At 39.9% G+C, this 14384-nt stretch overlaps 1 protein-coding gene across 4 annotated transcripts; it reads left to right on the top strand.

Annotated features, from left to right (window-relative positions):
- The first annotated feature begins 664 nt into the window (after positions 1-664).
- On the top strand, positions 665-9969 carry LOC141760540 (uncharacterized). Of its 4 annotated transcripts, none has more exons than XM_074623418.1 (12): positions 665-866; positions 3228-3284; positions 4000-4230; positions 4347-4457; positions 4711-4809; positions 5163-5201; positions 5719-5760; positions 5892-5933; positions 6814-6912; positions 7044-7068; positions 7156-7238; positions 9111-9969. In XM_074623418.1, exons 1-12 carry the CDS (start codon positions 806-808, stop codon positions 9122-9124), a joined length of 903 nt encoding a protein of 300 aa, XP_074479519.1. In that variant the 5' UTR covers positions 665-805; the 3' UTR covers positions 9125-9969. The 4 variants fall into 4 exon arrangements, with proteins under 4 accessions (XP_074479519.1, XP_074479517.1, XP_074479518.1 ...); XM_074623416.1 differs by having other exon boundaries at positions 5692-5760; XM_074623417.1 differs by having other exon boundaries at positions 666-866; positions 5719-5766.
- The last annotated feature ends 4415 nt before the right edge of the window (positions 9970-14384 follow it).

Raw genomic sequence — 14384 nt, 5'->3', positions numbered from 1 at the left:
ACGAACCGCTAGGCAATGTGTGTTACTTGGTGACATCACCACGTTGCGGAAAAAAAGGTGGGACTTCAAGCAAGACGTTTCAGGCAGTGCGGTGTTTCTGTGGGGGAGAGTAACTCCCTTTGGCGTTTGTAACTTTGCAGACCTTTTACATGCACCAAAAACTATACAACACACTAAAGGAAAGGGAAAAGGCACAAAAAGCATAATAGGTCCCCTTTAACAAAACAAACTGCCATTTTGTGATTGTTTTTGTAGTTTATGTTGTTGATGTATGCATATGACAGTTGATATGGATCTGAAATGTGTGGCAGTGTGTGTGCATGTGATGCAAGTGGTTCCAAAGTACTTTAGATCTTTGTTTTTCTCATCATACAATTGCTCACATACAGTTCCTGGATACCACATTGTTTATTTAAAACTTGGTTGACATCCTTTACCTGACTTGATCACAAATGAAAAAGTTTTTGCACCAGTACGTCCCAGTCTCCTCCCAACTGGTAAAGTGGTGTCAGAGCAGGAAAAAAACAAGATGATGGGAGTTGGCGATGCATTCAAACACATTCAAACACATTATTCAAAACTGAAACTCTTGTAACAAGTTTGCACCCACTGACTGCCCTGTGCTGGTCTCCACAGCCACCCACTTGTACGTCAGGAGGGAAGCCAGTGTATTTCCTCCCCTTCTTTATCTAAAGGAAGTGCCAAAATAAGCATCAGCAGCGGAGCGCCCCGAGCACCTTTTCCACTGGCCACTCAGTTAGAGTCCGAGGAAGAAGTCGGAGGAGTTTGCGGCCGTGGAATCACCATGAAGACCATCAGGGTTCTTGTCCTCCTCCTGCTAGCGTCTGTCCATGTCTTCACACCAGGTGAGGGAACCATTCAAACTGCTTTTGGCTGAGATGCTGTTAGATTTAACAGAATCAGAGCTTAGGGCCTTTAAAAGTCTTCAGCTCTCTTTAACTAAGATTAGTTAAAGTTTCAGCCTTGTTTCTGTGTACTATCAGTGTGGAAAGGATTATAAAATAGCCTTCTTTACTCATGTTTTAAACTAATTTGAATGTAATGTATTATAGTCAAAACATTTCCACAATTAGGGTTTCCTATCAAGTTGATTGGCCCCATTGTGAGAAAATACAATAACATTTTAATAGTTGTTCTGATTGATAATGTTGTAGGTTTTAATTGTGTTTTATTCTCATGTAATTTAGTTTTGTTTTGGTATGTGCAAAGATAAAGATCACAGTTAAGTTCAAAAGACACTCACACTTTGAACGGTACCTCGGAGACATCCACTCAAACAGTGTATTTCCGTTCATTCAGGCTGAGATAAGCTGTGTGTTTCTGTGTGTATGTGCCTTTAGATGTACTTTGTACTAACAAGTAGGAAAAAAAATAAGTCTATTCTGCCATGTTTAGTCAAAGTGAAGGTATAATATATTTTTAATATGAGCGTAAGATATCAAGCGTGAATCAAAACCACAGGAATGAAAAAAAAAACAAGTGCCAAATGGGTGTCTCTTGGTTGAAGGAAAGGAAAAAGAGGGTGGCTCTGGAGTTGTTTGTTTTCCTTGTGCGGAGCCAAAAGAACTTTTATCTGTTCTATGCTGGGCAGATATGTGATCTAACAGCAGATAGCCAGTGGGAACCAAACTGCCCCCTCTCTCACAGAGACAACCGATCATTGTCCTGAGACCCAAATGTCCCAACTGGCAACATATCTACTTCCAGCGTTTAGCAGTAAACATCTGGAGGAAACACCCTCGCCCCGGCTGCTGCTCACCCAGCAGAGGCATTACTCAACTTTATGAGCTTTTTTTCCCCCGCAGCATATAAAGAAAATCAATGACAAGAAAATTAACAAAGATTTCTCTAAAGACAGACCTTTCAACACTGACAATTTACTTGCTTATGAAAACATGTGATTTGACTTGGACTTGCCACAAAGGACTGTAGACATGACTTGAGGTTTTACTCAAAGGACTTGAGACTTTAAGTGACACTTGCACCGAAATACTTGAGTTGACTTGAACTTGTCTCGAATGACTTAAAGGACTTGAGACTGACTTGAAATTTGCTTCAAGACTTCACAATCAAATTACTTCTAGGACTTGAGACTTGACTTGTGACTTGCTCCGAAATACTAGAGGCATGGCTTGAAGACTTATCTCGAATGATTTTTATAGGACTTGTGACTTGACTCGAGACATGCTCCAAAATACCGCAGACGTGACTTGGACTTGTCTCGATCGATAGGACTTATGACTTCACTCGAGACATGCTCCAAAATAACAGAGACCTGACTTAGACTTGTCTCGAATGATTTATAGGACTTGTGACATGATTTGTGACTTGATCTGACATACTCAGGACTTGGTTTTGGCTTGTCTGTAATGACACAGGACTTAATAAGACTTGAAAATTTAGACTTTACTTGCCACATGATCCAAAATACTTGAGGTTTGACTTGGATTTGTCTCGAATTAATTAAAGTACTTGAGACCTGACTTGAAGCCTACTCTGAAATCTGTGAAACCTGTATTGGCCTTGTTTTTATGATTTAAAGGACTTGAAATTTACTGAAATGACATTGAAATGTAAGGACTTTAGACTTGACTTGAGACTAGTCCAAATGACTTGAGACTTGAGTTGGATTTGCCCACATAGTCTTGAAAACAGCTCTGGCAAGGAGAGCTGCTTTTTCTTCCTGATGAAACCAGACAGAGCTGCATGCGGTCGGTGCTTCAGCGTCTGGTCTGGTGAGAAATATGTTGAATGGGATCCTAATTGACAGCAGTGAAGACAGGATGCTTAGCTGCTTAGGTCAGGGGACAACAATAGTGTTTGGGACAGGATGCAGCTTCACACTGTTGCAGCGCTTCAAGCAGAGGATATCCACCTCAACACGCCACGACCTCCACCACCGTCTTGACTCCTCATCCCTAGTCTGACACTTGGAGCGAGGGCATCCCTTTGTCTCGGGACGCTGGGCTTTAAAGCCGTGCCAAACAGGAATGATGCAAATATGCAACTGTGAACCTAAAATAGAGAATCTGTCGGAGGAAATGTTTTACATAGACAAAGTGATCCTGGTGTTTTCTTGATGGAAGCATTCTGAATACTTAGACAGCATATGAGGATGCAAAGCATTGGAGCCAGCATGGCGGTTTGGTGATCGCAGCTTCTGGTTACTGTGTCGGCGCTCAAATAGTTGTGTTTCTGCTTTACAGTTTCATCAAAACACCCAGTTGCGCCGTCAGCAACACCAGACACAAAGTCGATAACATGTAAGTATAGCATTAGCATAGCAGTTCTACATTTTGGGAAATACATTTATTTGCTCTTTGCTGGAGAGACCAATATCTCTCTTATATGTGTAAGTTCAATACAGTATAAGGTCAGCAGCTGGTTAGCTTAGCTTAGCACAAAGACTGGAAACGGGGAAACAGCTGGCTTGGCTCAGTCCGAAGCTGACAAAATCCGCCTACCAGTATCTGGGGAGTGCAGAGCGACGGCCATGAGCAAGCCAGTGAGGCACGCTCACATGCACTAAAAGCACGCTCGGATTACAACGCACAGAGGGAGAGCGACTTCATTCTCTGCTCAGGTAGACATTACACCACTATAGTTGTTTGCTGCTATATTAATGTTCTAAATATCGCATCTAGAGCACCTTTAAATAGTAGGCAGATTTTGTTATCGTTGGACAGAGCCAGGCTAGCTGTTTCCCCCTGTTTCCAGTCTTTGTGCTAAGCTAAGCTAACCAGCCTCTGGCTATAGCCTTATATTTAACAGACAGATACCGTATACGAGTGGTGTTGATCTTCTGATATAACTTTCCGCCAGAAAGCAAGTCGTTTTTTACGCAGTAGACAAACTGCGCTGTGTGAACTCTGGTGTGGGTCATAGTGTAAATTGAGATTTTACATTCCTGCATCTTTTCTTTCTTTGAGTTTCTGATTTTAGTTTTCTACGTCAATGTCTCTCTTTGTATATCAACAGCATCTGCAGCATCAGCAAAAAACCCAACAACAGCCCAAAGTGCAATCCCAACAGTAGTCCCAAGTGCAACACCAACAGTAGCAACAGCAGCAGCAGCAGCACCAACAGCGCCAGCAGCGCCAGCAGCAACAACACCAGCACCAGCACCAGCAGCAACAACAGCAGCAACAACACTAGCCCATGTATCCTCCACTGCTCATCGTGATGACACCAACAAACCCAATGGAGCTGGTGAGTGTGCATATAAGTGAAGTGTACTGAAGATAGATATTCATGCTCATTGGCTTATAGACCTATTTTACTATATTCCTGAAAAAGGGTCTTTAATTTCCTTTTTTTCCCCCAAGGAGAACCTCAGGTTTCAACCCCAGCTCCTACGAAGACTGCCTCAACTATAGCAGCATCTACAGACCAAAAGGTTGCGACCCCTACATCTCTAGTTGTCACCCAGACGGACGGTAAAAGTTACACTTTCTTAGTTTCTATTTTGCATTTTTTTAATTGTTTTGGGGATGATACACAGCCGTATATCACAATTTTAACAAAGTTTACACACATGCTGCGGCACAAAGACGAGCAGTTAAATGGACTCTGTTGGCCTGACGGTGATGCTTTGTTGCACCATTGGGTCCATGTTTGTGAAATTAGTTCATCCAACATCTGTCAGATTTGTTATATTTCAATGATATTTTGTTTTCTTTTGTCTATTAGCTGAGAAAAATGACAGTCTGCAACCAAGATCTCATGGACAACAATCAAGCCTTCCTGACTCAGGAATCAGCTCTTCGGTCGAGACAACTGAGCCTCAAGGTAAGAGATTCGGTACAAGTAGTACATCATCAGCAATTTCTAATTCAGACAGATAATAACATTTTATAAAACTTTATAAATTCTGGGTTTTTCTGGCATGAGAGCAAGGCGTGACCATGCTGGATGGAATGTTTTTAAAAATGACAATTGTATTTAAACTAATTTGAGTATTGTTTGGATGCGATGAGAGCACTGAAAAACCAAACACAGTCAAAGGTATGACTTAGCATCACTTCTTGTTTTCATGGTCGTCTCAAAACCATGTTAAGCGGTTAAAAGCGTTTTTTATGAATGTTAAATGCAGACTTAATCATTTTTCCATGTTTGACTCAAATGATCTTTATTTTCTGCAGTTACAATTAGTCCTCCTCCTGCCCCAAGTGGGCCTACAGGTACAGTATACATTATATACATTTGTACATGCTTTGTCTTGTATAGAACAAGCAGTTCTCTTTCTTCTCCGTTTATTCTTTACATTTACGCATTTACATTCAGAAATAAAAATGCAAACGCCAGCACCGTCACAGAAGTGTAGCACCCCCCCTCCCGTTCCCCTCAGGTTAGCACTGTTACCTCTGTCAGCACTGTTGCCTTCGTTGTAACTGTTAGCGCTGTTAGCAGCATTAGCTACGAGCCGCCGGCTCAGCCGTCGCCATGTTGAGAGCCATGCAGAGGCAATAGAAATGCTCCCAATCTCCCATTTAGCACCTTTAATGTATTTTTTATTAATACATCTATCTGTGTGGATAGTAGTTGGATTGTAAAACACTAAAACCAGCAGATTTCTAATCTTTGTAGACACATTTTGATATAACATTGATTGACTTGTAATATTTTCATTGCTTTATTCAAGTAAATAATTCATTAATTTCAATATTGTAGCACCAACTCAAACCATTCCATCTTCAGGGACGCCACAACAGCCGGGTATAAAGGACAAAGACACGAAAGGTGCTGGTAAGTTCCACTGTACTACCATACTGTATATGGTTATGCTGCATATGAAGCCATGAATAAATGAAATCATATCAAATCATAAACCAGATGCAGGAAGCTGATCATAAAACTCATTGTTTTGAAAGGTCCTCAGACTGGCAATGATGAGAAGGTACCCCCCAAATCAGGTAATGTACCAAACTTAACTAAACTGTACTCCGCTGAACTCGTCGGTCAAACACCACAAACCATGCCACAAACACTTATTGGTGATTTAAAGACAGATTAGAACAAAGCACTACTGACAATATTTCAAATAGGGATGACAAGTTTTTGGCACTACAGCATGGAGGTTTCAAAGTTACATTATTTGACTTGATTGTGAAATGGTCATTTAAAGGTCCCATATCATGCTCATTTCCAGGTTCATGCTTGTATTTTGGGTTTCTACTAGAACATGTTTACATGCTTCAATGTTAAAAAAAACACATTATTTTTCTCATCCTGTCTGTCTGAATATATCTGTAACGTAGATACAGAAACGCTCCGTTTTAGCGCCTCTCTCTTTAAGAGCCCCTCCCAAAAAAGCCCAGTTTGCTCTGATTGGCTTGATAGAAAAATATGGTGCACCTTTGCAAAGGTAGTTCTCAAGCTGTGGGTGGCATATTCTAATGAGCCTGCATGTGACATATGAATGGTAGCCAAATCTGAATGGCTTGTTGAATCACTTTTTTTTCTGATCTTAGGCACTCCAGATACCAAAATGTATGTGCACAAGCACTAAAAATTTCAGTTTTTCATGACATGTCCCCTTTACATATCATTACATTAGCTTTTAAGTTTTGTTTTTACTTTTACAATGTAGTAGGCATAATAGGCCCCTATTGACCCACATCTATGGTGCTTATAGCGAATGATAACGCCCATTTAATGGCCTGATAACAGTCGAATCGGGTGCCTTTATTTTTAACTTTGAGGTGCTGCAACTGCTACATCATTGGTCCACCATTTGACATGAGTCAAACTAAATAGATGCTGATGACCGTGTCGTTCAAATGTTACCCTCAGACAAAAGGCTGTGGTGGATTGTGCTGCCGGCCCTCCTGGTTGCAGCTGCTGCTGCCATCGTCCTCAAATTCAAATGCAAGAAGATGCACGATCACACAGGTACGCATACAAGTAGGCTACAGAATGTACTAGCATGTATCAAACATGAAACTGGAGTGGCATATTGTTTGATTTTGAAATGAGAAGATTTTTTACATTGAATGCGTTGTCTGTTGTCTTCTCTTCAACAGAAACCATTGATAATGGAACTGAGAAGTAAGTTTGAACTTTACAAACTCTATTTGAAAAGCGTGCGAACAACTAAAGCATCATCCCTTTGTTCTTTCTCTAACTTTCCCACAGCGCATCTTTCCAGAGCAGAACCGAAACCTCCAAAGATGGTGTCATGCTCCTCGGAGTGAAGTCATCAGCTGGGGAACAAAATGGTGAGCTGCCCTTCTGTCTATTTCCTGCGATAGTTGCTTCCAACTTCGTTGTTTATGCGCTCTTCCATCACTTTATAACGCTGTTTCTCCAGACACAGACTTGCAATGATTCCAGGGAAGTTACCAAGCTTTTAATATCTCATTGTACTGCACGGGCTTTTGGGGCTTTGCTGGGCAACAGAAGGTGTTTCCTGTGATTTCGCGCCCCCCCACCCTCGAACAAGCAGCAGGGCTTGAAAGATAGGGACTTCCTAACATAAACACAGATTATTTTGGACAGCGGCTATTGTGCGGCCCGTAAATGTCAGTGTGGCCCAGACGCTGTGAGGCGTGTGCATGTTTGTTGGTGGGGGTGAATGCATGTGCACATCCGCATGTGTCATACAGTACGTGGTTTGTACATAGACTCAGTGCCCCTTCACCCCACCCATTAAAAAAAAAAGAAAATCTGGGCACTAAATGTCCTACATTCCTTCCCTAATACAATCAGACCTAGATGACTTGGCTGCGAGCTTCAGAGGGAAATGGAGTCATGCTTTAGGAATTTTGCTGAGGAAGAACGTGTTTATGTTGTTACTTCTTTGGATTGTAGCTTTATAAATTCTTATCTGATCGCAAAACGTGTTACTCATACACGCTACGCACTCGTAAAACCTCATAATCCCACGCTCAAAGCTCATTAACAAAAACTGCTGAGTTAATGAACTTAAAGGGGAACGCCACCTAAATTAAGTTATTTCCTTGGCATAGGAATCAATATTAGTGAACATAAGCAACTCTCTCTCAAAGCCAGAAACGTTAAGTAAGTCTCAAACTTGTGATATCATAGGGTATAAAGTCTGGAGCTGCTCCATAGATAATGAATGGGAGAATATTTCGTGGACCCACAGAATGTTTCTTTTCTTTTTTTATACCCAAATGAGCTTCATTCTATTGTAGTGTTGTCAGTTGTGAAACAGATAATGTTCCCATATACTCAGAACATCCCCCTGCGTAGAACATCTCCCAATTCATTGTCTATTCATTGTCAGCTCCAGACTTTATACCCGATGACATCACAAGTCTGAGTTTTAGCACTCTAGTTTTAGGATTTGGGAGAGAGCATAGACTGTATAAGAAGTGGATGTAGTGCACCGTGACGACACAAACTGGTTTGTGGACTGCTGTTTCGAAGCCTTGAGGTCGGCATTTTGGCTGTCGCCATCTTGTTTTTTTGCAACCAGAAGTGACACGAGGGGGTGGAGCTAAGTACACCCGAACGCTGAATGAGACATTTTTAGGCGACCGAAAAGGTTATAATTAACTTTCATGAACTGAAAACACACTGTGAAAGGGTTAAAGTTGAAAGACGAAAACACGGACAACTCCCAGACCGGACAACGCCGTGGTAGCGACCTGTCAATCACAAGGTAGCCATTCCCTACAGCATGCCCTGCTTTATGGTCTATCTGACTCTAAATGGGACCATAATTTACTAAATGAACATCATACTGTATTGAAGAAGACTTGAAACTAATGATTAAGACCATAAACTCATGTTTACAATGTTTACTGAGTTAATAAATCAAGTGAGAAGTAGGCTCATTTTCTTATGGACTTTTTGCAACCAGAGGAGTCGCCCCCTGCTGGCTATTAGAAAGAATGCAGGTTTAAAGCACTTCCTCATTGGCTTCACTTTTCAGACCCTGGAGTTGCCCACCTGGAGAGAGTTGCTCATGCACAAATGATCTTCTCAAAACACCATTTAAAGCATTATTTTTTTTAGCATTTTTCGGGTTAGGTGAAGGTTTAATTTTTTGGATCACACAGATGTAATTTTTTTTCATATCCTTGTGGTTTCATCATTTGCCTCTGTTGTTATGTATGTTTCAGCTGCTGCAAGATAAAAAGAAGAAAAAAAGTGGCAGCAGCATCCAGAATGAGTCACACCTGTCGCCCACGCACTGATGGTCTGGAGGAACCGTTTAGATGTTTGATTTTGTGAATTTTGTAGCAGATGATTCTGTATGCTAAAAGCAGTTTTGTTTGTGACTGTGATCATAAATCTCAGAGTAAGTGAACATATTTTGAACCACAACATGTTCCTACAGACTTAATACAGTCAATGTTTGAATTGATAGCTACTGTAAGCAGATAAAACACTGCCTGTGGAATATAGTAAATGAACTTAGTCTTTATTTCAGTATACTGTTGACAAAAACACACCTAATACAGCTCATTTCTGTCTATATGTTGGGCCACAAAACACATCTTCTGCACAGTGCACTGACCTCACGTCCATCACTTATTTGATGTAATGAATCATTGTTCATTTCATGGTTTTATAATTATCCTTTGGTTGTGTTCTTACCCGTCATTTATGTGCTTTGAACTATTTTGTGATGTTTTTGGGTTGTTGTTGTTTTTTTTGCGTGACATTCAATTTCACCAATAGATGGTATAAGAACAGGCTCTTTTGAGGTGTACTCATTTTTACTTTTCATGTATCTCTGTAAAGTATTTCTAAAAAAAGGTTGTTAAATATTCCACCAGGCTTGTACACTGGAATCATTTTTGCTGAAGGAGGTTTTGCAGTAATGGTGGTTTTGAATTGTTTCAGTAAATATAACATTCAAGCACAAGGAATAAGTAAAGCAGATGATGGGGATTGTATTTAAAGACACTGGAACTGCTTTATGGCTGGAATTTGTTGCTCTAAACCTCAATTTCCTCAATAAATCACTAGAAAACAGTTTGGTTGTGCAGCTTCAGTTCATCGAATCACATTTTTAACTTGTTTTTGGTTATTTGTTTGTTAGTTTGGTTTAATATCACATATGTTGAATGACTTGAAATAGTTCTTTGAGTTTTGAAAGCTTTGCTCTGTGAGATATTTGTTGTAAAATCACCCTTCGACAGCTGACATTGGTCTTCATCATTTTCAGCCTCTATATTTATCATTTTTTCTCAGTAATTCTGCCAGTTTAGACCAAGAAAAATCTGCCATATTGCTCTTTGCATTGCTTGTAAATGAGGTTTAATGCTCTGAATGTAACCCGGATCAACACCAACAGTGTCAGCTCAGTGATTCACCACTAGATGGAGCAGACAGTCAACACAAAACCAAGAAAGCAGCCATGGTTCTGCCCCAGTTTATAAACTGGTGTTTATTACAGAGAGGTTGTTGACAGAGGAGTGAGATGTAGGCAACCGGTGTCAAGTCACACGTTCATTCAGTGCAGGACAGATATGCACTCATAAACAAGATCTTTTTCCATGCATGGAACTAATTAAATGTCACAGTAGCCTATAAATTCAAACGCTTTTTGCAATTTTGTGGTCGTGACCTCCATTTTTAATTTGATTCACACACCATGGTTATAAGGACCGGCTCTCTCTGTGGCCTTTGTAAGCTGAGACCGGTCAACAGCTTCGACTGTGGGCACATTTCCCTCAAAGAGACAGTGAGCAGATGGGCAGAAGGCCCATAACACACAACTATAATGCCAGCTGTGGCACGGGTCGAGTTACATTCAGGGTGTCATGCCAGGCCTTTCTCCTTCAGCTTCACTCGATAACTTATCCAGTGTTCAGGGTTCTCCCTCTTTAGGCCAGATATCATCCTCATTTTCACTTTCAATTTAAAGTGGATCTAAGTGTCTGAAAAATCTAGTGAGTGCCTTTTTCTGTTGTTACAAAATGAAGCCTTTCTGAGTATTGCCTTTGTAAAGCAGCAGTCTTGATTGAAAAATCCTGTTTGCGAGAACTAACTTCCGCATATTAAATCTCTAAATCTGTAATATTTGCAGCACCACAAATAAATTACAGATTAGAACATAAAGAGTGTTTCTCGGGGAAAAACACATCTTGACATGGTTACAATTTCCATCAGGAAATGGGATCCTTAGATTGTCTTGAATTCATAAGTTACACAATAACAGGACCAAATAAAAGCTGAAAATGTTATTACTAGTGAAGCTCCTGTGTATGTATGGAGGACGGGTCCTGCCAAAATCAATAAGAAATAAATGACTCAATAAATTAATGAATAAATATGCCCTTAAATATACCAAAAATAATATTAAAAATAAATGTAGGCATGAATTAATTAACAAAATGTGACATAAATTGATATTTCTGTTTTAATTTGCTTCTCTATTTATTTTCCTTTGTATTAATTTCCCTATCTATCTACTCTTCTATTTTTTATTTTTTTATAACTTTTAAATTATTTATTTATTTTTGCACTTATTTTAGATTTTTTACTTATTTTTAAATGTATTTAGTCATTGTTAAATTGCATGTATTTATTTATGTATGTATGTATTTATTTATTTATTCTGCACGATTTTCCCCTTTGCATTTCCCCCCCCCCTGTTTATTTCCTCAAACTTATCTACTTCTGTATTCTTTTATTTATACATTTCTTTTTATATTTCTTTATGCATTTCTGCCTCATTTTGCAAATGAGGGGGCTGTGAAATTGCAATGTCCGTTGGCTTCAGTTGCCCTTTGGTCTGTTCTATTGCATCATGCTGCTCATTTGTGCCAAAACTGCACCGCTTTCTCAGCTACCAGTGACATGTAGGAAAGTCAAATTATTCCAACTGTAAGATATCATTACGCCAAAGCTGCATTAAAGACAGCTGTTAACATCAGCAGGATTTCGTACGTTTGCAAGGACATCTATCTCTAATCAAGTAACAGTAGATGCTCCTTTTCACAACTTTGGTCATGAATAAAAGATGAATAAGTGGATATTTTGTGTCCTGGCTCTAACAAAGAAAAACAAATTACATGTTTTCAACTTACTTGAAGGAGCTCTTACTCAGCTGTGTGCAAGGCACTGATATGCACGAAGAATTCTCCTGCACATGCACCCAGCTATCTCCTGTGGTAGAGAAGTACAACTCAGCAAAAGAAGGCTCCTGTTGTTAAATTTCATGGGGGGAGGGAGGAGGGTGCGACAAGAGGGCACATTTTCACTGAGCGGGGAGCGGTGCCAGACTGGCATACTGGGCGTCTCGATGGGGGATAACAGAAGGTTCATGGATGGATTAGTAACCTGAAACACAACACATTTTATCTTCTGCCTCAATAAGGGAAACAGGAGTTGGCACATGGAAGAAATTCGCAAGGCTGACTCGCCTTACACTACCAACACGGGTGTGAAGGTCAAAGGCCGAGGTGCTTCACATTACTGTCCTGGTTTCTGCTCTTTTACTGTATATTTCATCATCACGGCAAAGATTTATTTTGCCAAAGTCTTTGCCAGTGTGACAGGAGCACAGGAAGCCACAGACAGATGGGGTTGCACATAAAAAAGCAAAGCTAGTATTGAGGCAGAATGTACTGCCGAGGCATGGGAAACATCTTAAGCACTGACAGCAGCAACTGGATTGATCTTGCAGAGATCTGACATTTGCTGTAAACACATTGGGTCTCTTGAGCGTCTAGCTGCAGAGTATTATTTCATGCATGAGTGCAGAGATCACAAGGGCTTTCTTTCTGAACTCGGTTTGAGCTGTAAGGACAGTCAGAAACTATACTGAGCTCCATATATAGTATCTGAATTGTAACTTTCTCATTCTGTACACTTATCCCTTTGCCTTTGTTTTTCAGTCTTAAAGGAACAGTGTGTAACATTTTGGGGATCTATTAATGGAACATAATATTCATAACTATGTTGTCAGTAGTGTATAATCACCTGAAACTAAGAATCTTTGTGTTTTTGTTAGCTTAGAATAATCCCTTCATATCTACATAGGGAGCGGGTCCTCTTCACGGAGTCCGCCATGTTTCTACAGTAGCCCAGAACGGAAAAACCAAACACTGGCTCTAACGAGAGCCTTTGCGTTTTTACGTTACCTGAAGGCTACCGTAGTTCTCTGACAGCCTTTGTGCGAGGCGAACGGCGTTACCACGGTTTTGCACTTGGCGGCTCACAATAAATGGTAAATGGATTTGCATTAGTCTTGCGATCACTCCAAGCGTTTACTGCAGTCTTGCAAAGGGAGGAGTGAGCGGAGGGGTACTCAGTTGGTTGCAATGTCATATGGTCATTTCATTGCCCTGAATTTACTGCTTTATATATATAATTGATGTACATCTACTGTAGACATTGCTGTAATCAGTCACTACTATATTTTCACCTAGTTAACCCACATTGTTGCAAATTATGACAACATCTGCAAATACGAGTTGGACACTATGAAGACAGGCATCGTGTCTACTATAAAAAAAAAATTTTTTTTCCTCTTCTTAAATGGTTCACTGAAGCTCACTCTCAAGATACTAGATTTTTAAGATGTTCTGATCTTATTTTACCTCACTGACCTGCATAGATGTCGTTTTAAACACGTAACGGGTCTATTCCAGCTCGTTAAGTTTTTTATGACAGTGTGAAATGTGGGTCTGAATTGTCAGCAACTGTAGTGACCTTGTATATTCAACAGGAATGTAGGTCAAATCCTCATTACAACCATGTGATAGTGAGCACTGATGCGATGCATTTTTGAACTGTCTGGGTCAGAAACCGGTTCTTCCTTGCACAGCCTACATTGCAGCTGATGAGTGATCAAATAGCCAATATTGTTATCATTGTTTTTTTTTTATCATTTTAAACAGAATCCAAGGGGTGTAAATTTAATTTTAATAAATTTAATACATATTTCAAGTACAGTAACATGACAAAATATTCCCGTAGACCTCAACAAACTTTTTCATATATTTTAATTATTTTTTTCCATATTTTCTTTTTACAAATAAACAATTAAAATAAAGATATATATATATATATATATACATATGATATATACACATACATACAGTATATATATATATATTCACATAAAAACCTGCTAAACCTAATATCAAAGCCTTTTGCACATAACTTAAACAAAAGCCTTGCTTTTCCAGCACTTTACCCAGTATATACCTGCATGCACAAAGGCAGTAACACTAGCTAAAGCATGTGACTTTTTTTCTGAGGCATATCTGGTTCTCCCCATGTGACTGTAGGAAAGCTCTCTCTCTCTCTCTCTCTCTCTCTCTCTCTCTCTCTCTCTCTCTCTCTCTCTCTCTCTCTCTCTCTCTCTCTCTCGTCCACTGGATTCCATTACCCTTTAGCCAGCAGAGCTGCTGGGAGGTAGCCTAAGAGGGGCAGAT

Source organism: Sebastes fasciatus, chromosome 22 (genome assembly GCF_043250625.1).
Source record: "Sebastes fasciatus isolate fSebFas1 chromosome 22, fSebFas1.pri, whole genome shotgun sequence".
Taxonomy (NCBI): domain Eukaryota; kingdom Metazoa; phylum Chordata; class Actinopteri; order Perciformes; family Sebastidae; genus Sebastes; species Sebastes fasciatus.
This window is presented reverse-complemented; position numbering and strand designations above follow the sequence as displayed.

Bases quoted from the DNA above. Each gene is read 5' to 3' on its own strand.
- LOC141760540 (XM_074623415.1), top strand. From the start codon at position 806: ATGAAGACCATCAGGGTTCTTGTCCTCCTCCTGCTAGCGTCTGTCCAT. The intron at 4,231-4,346 runs GTGAGTGTGCAT...TTTTCCCCCAAG, and splicing joins CAACAAACCCAATGGAGCTG to GAGAACCTCAGGTTTCAACC. The intron at 5,767-5,891 runs GTAAGTTCCACT...TTGTTTTGAAAG, and splicing joins CAAAGACACGAAAGGTGCTG to GTCCTCAGACTGGCAATGAT.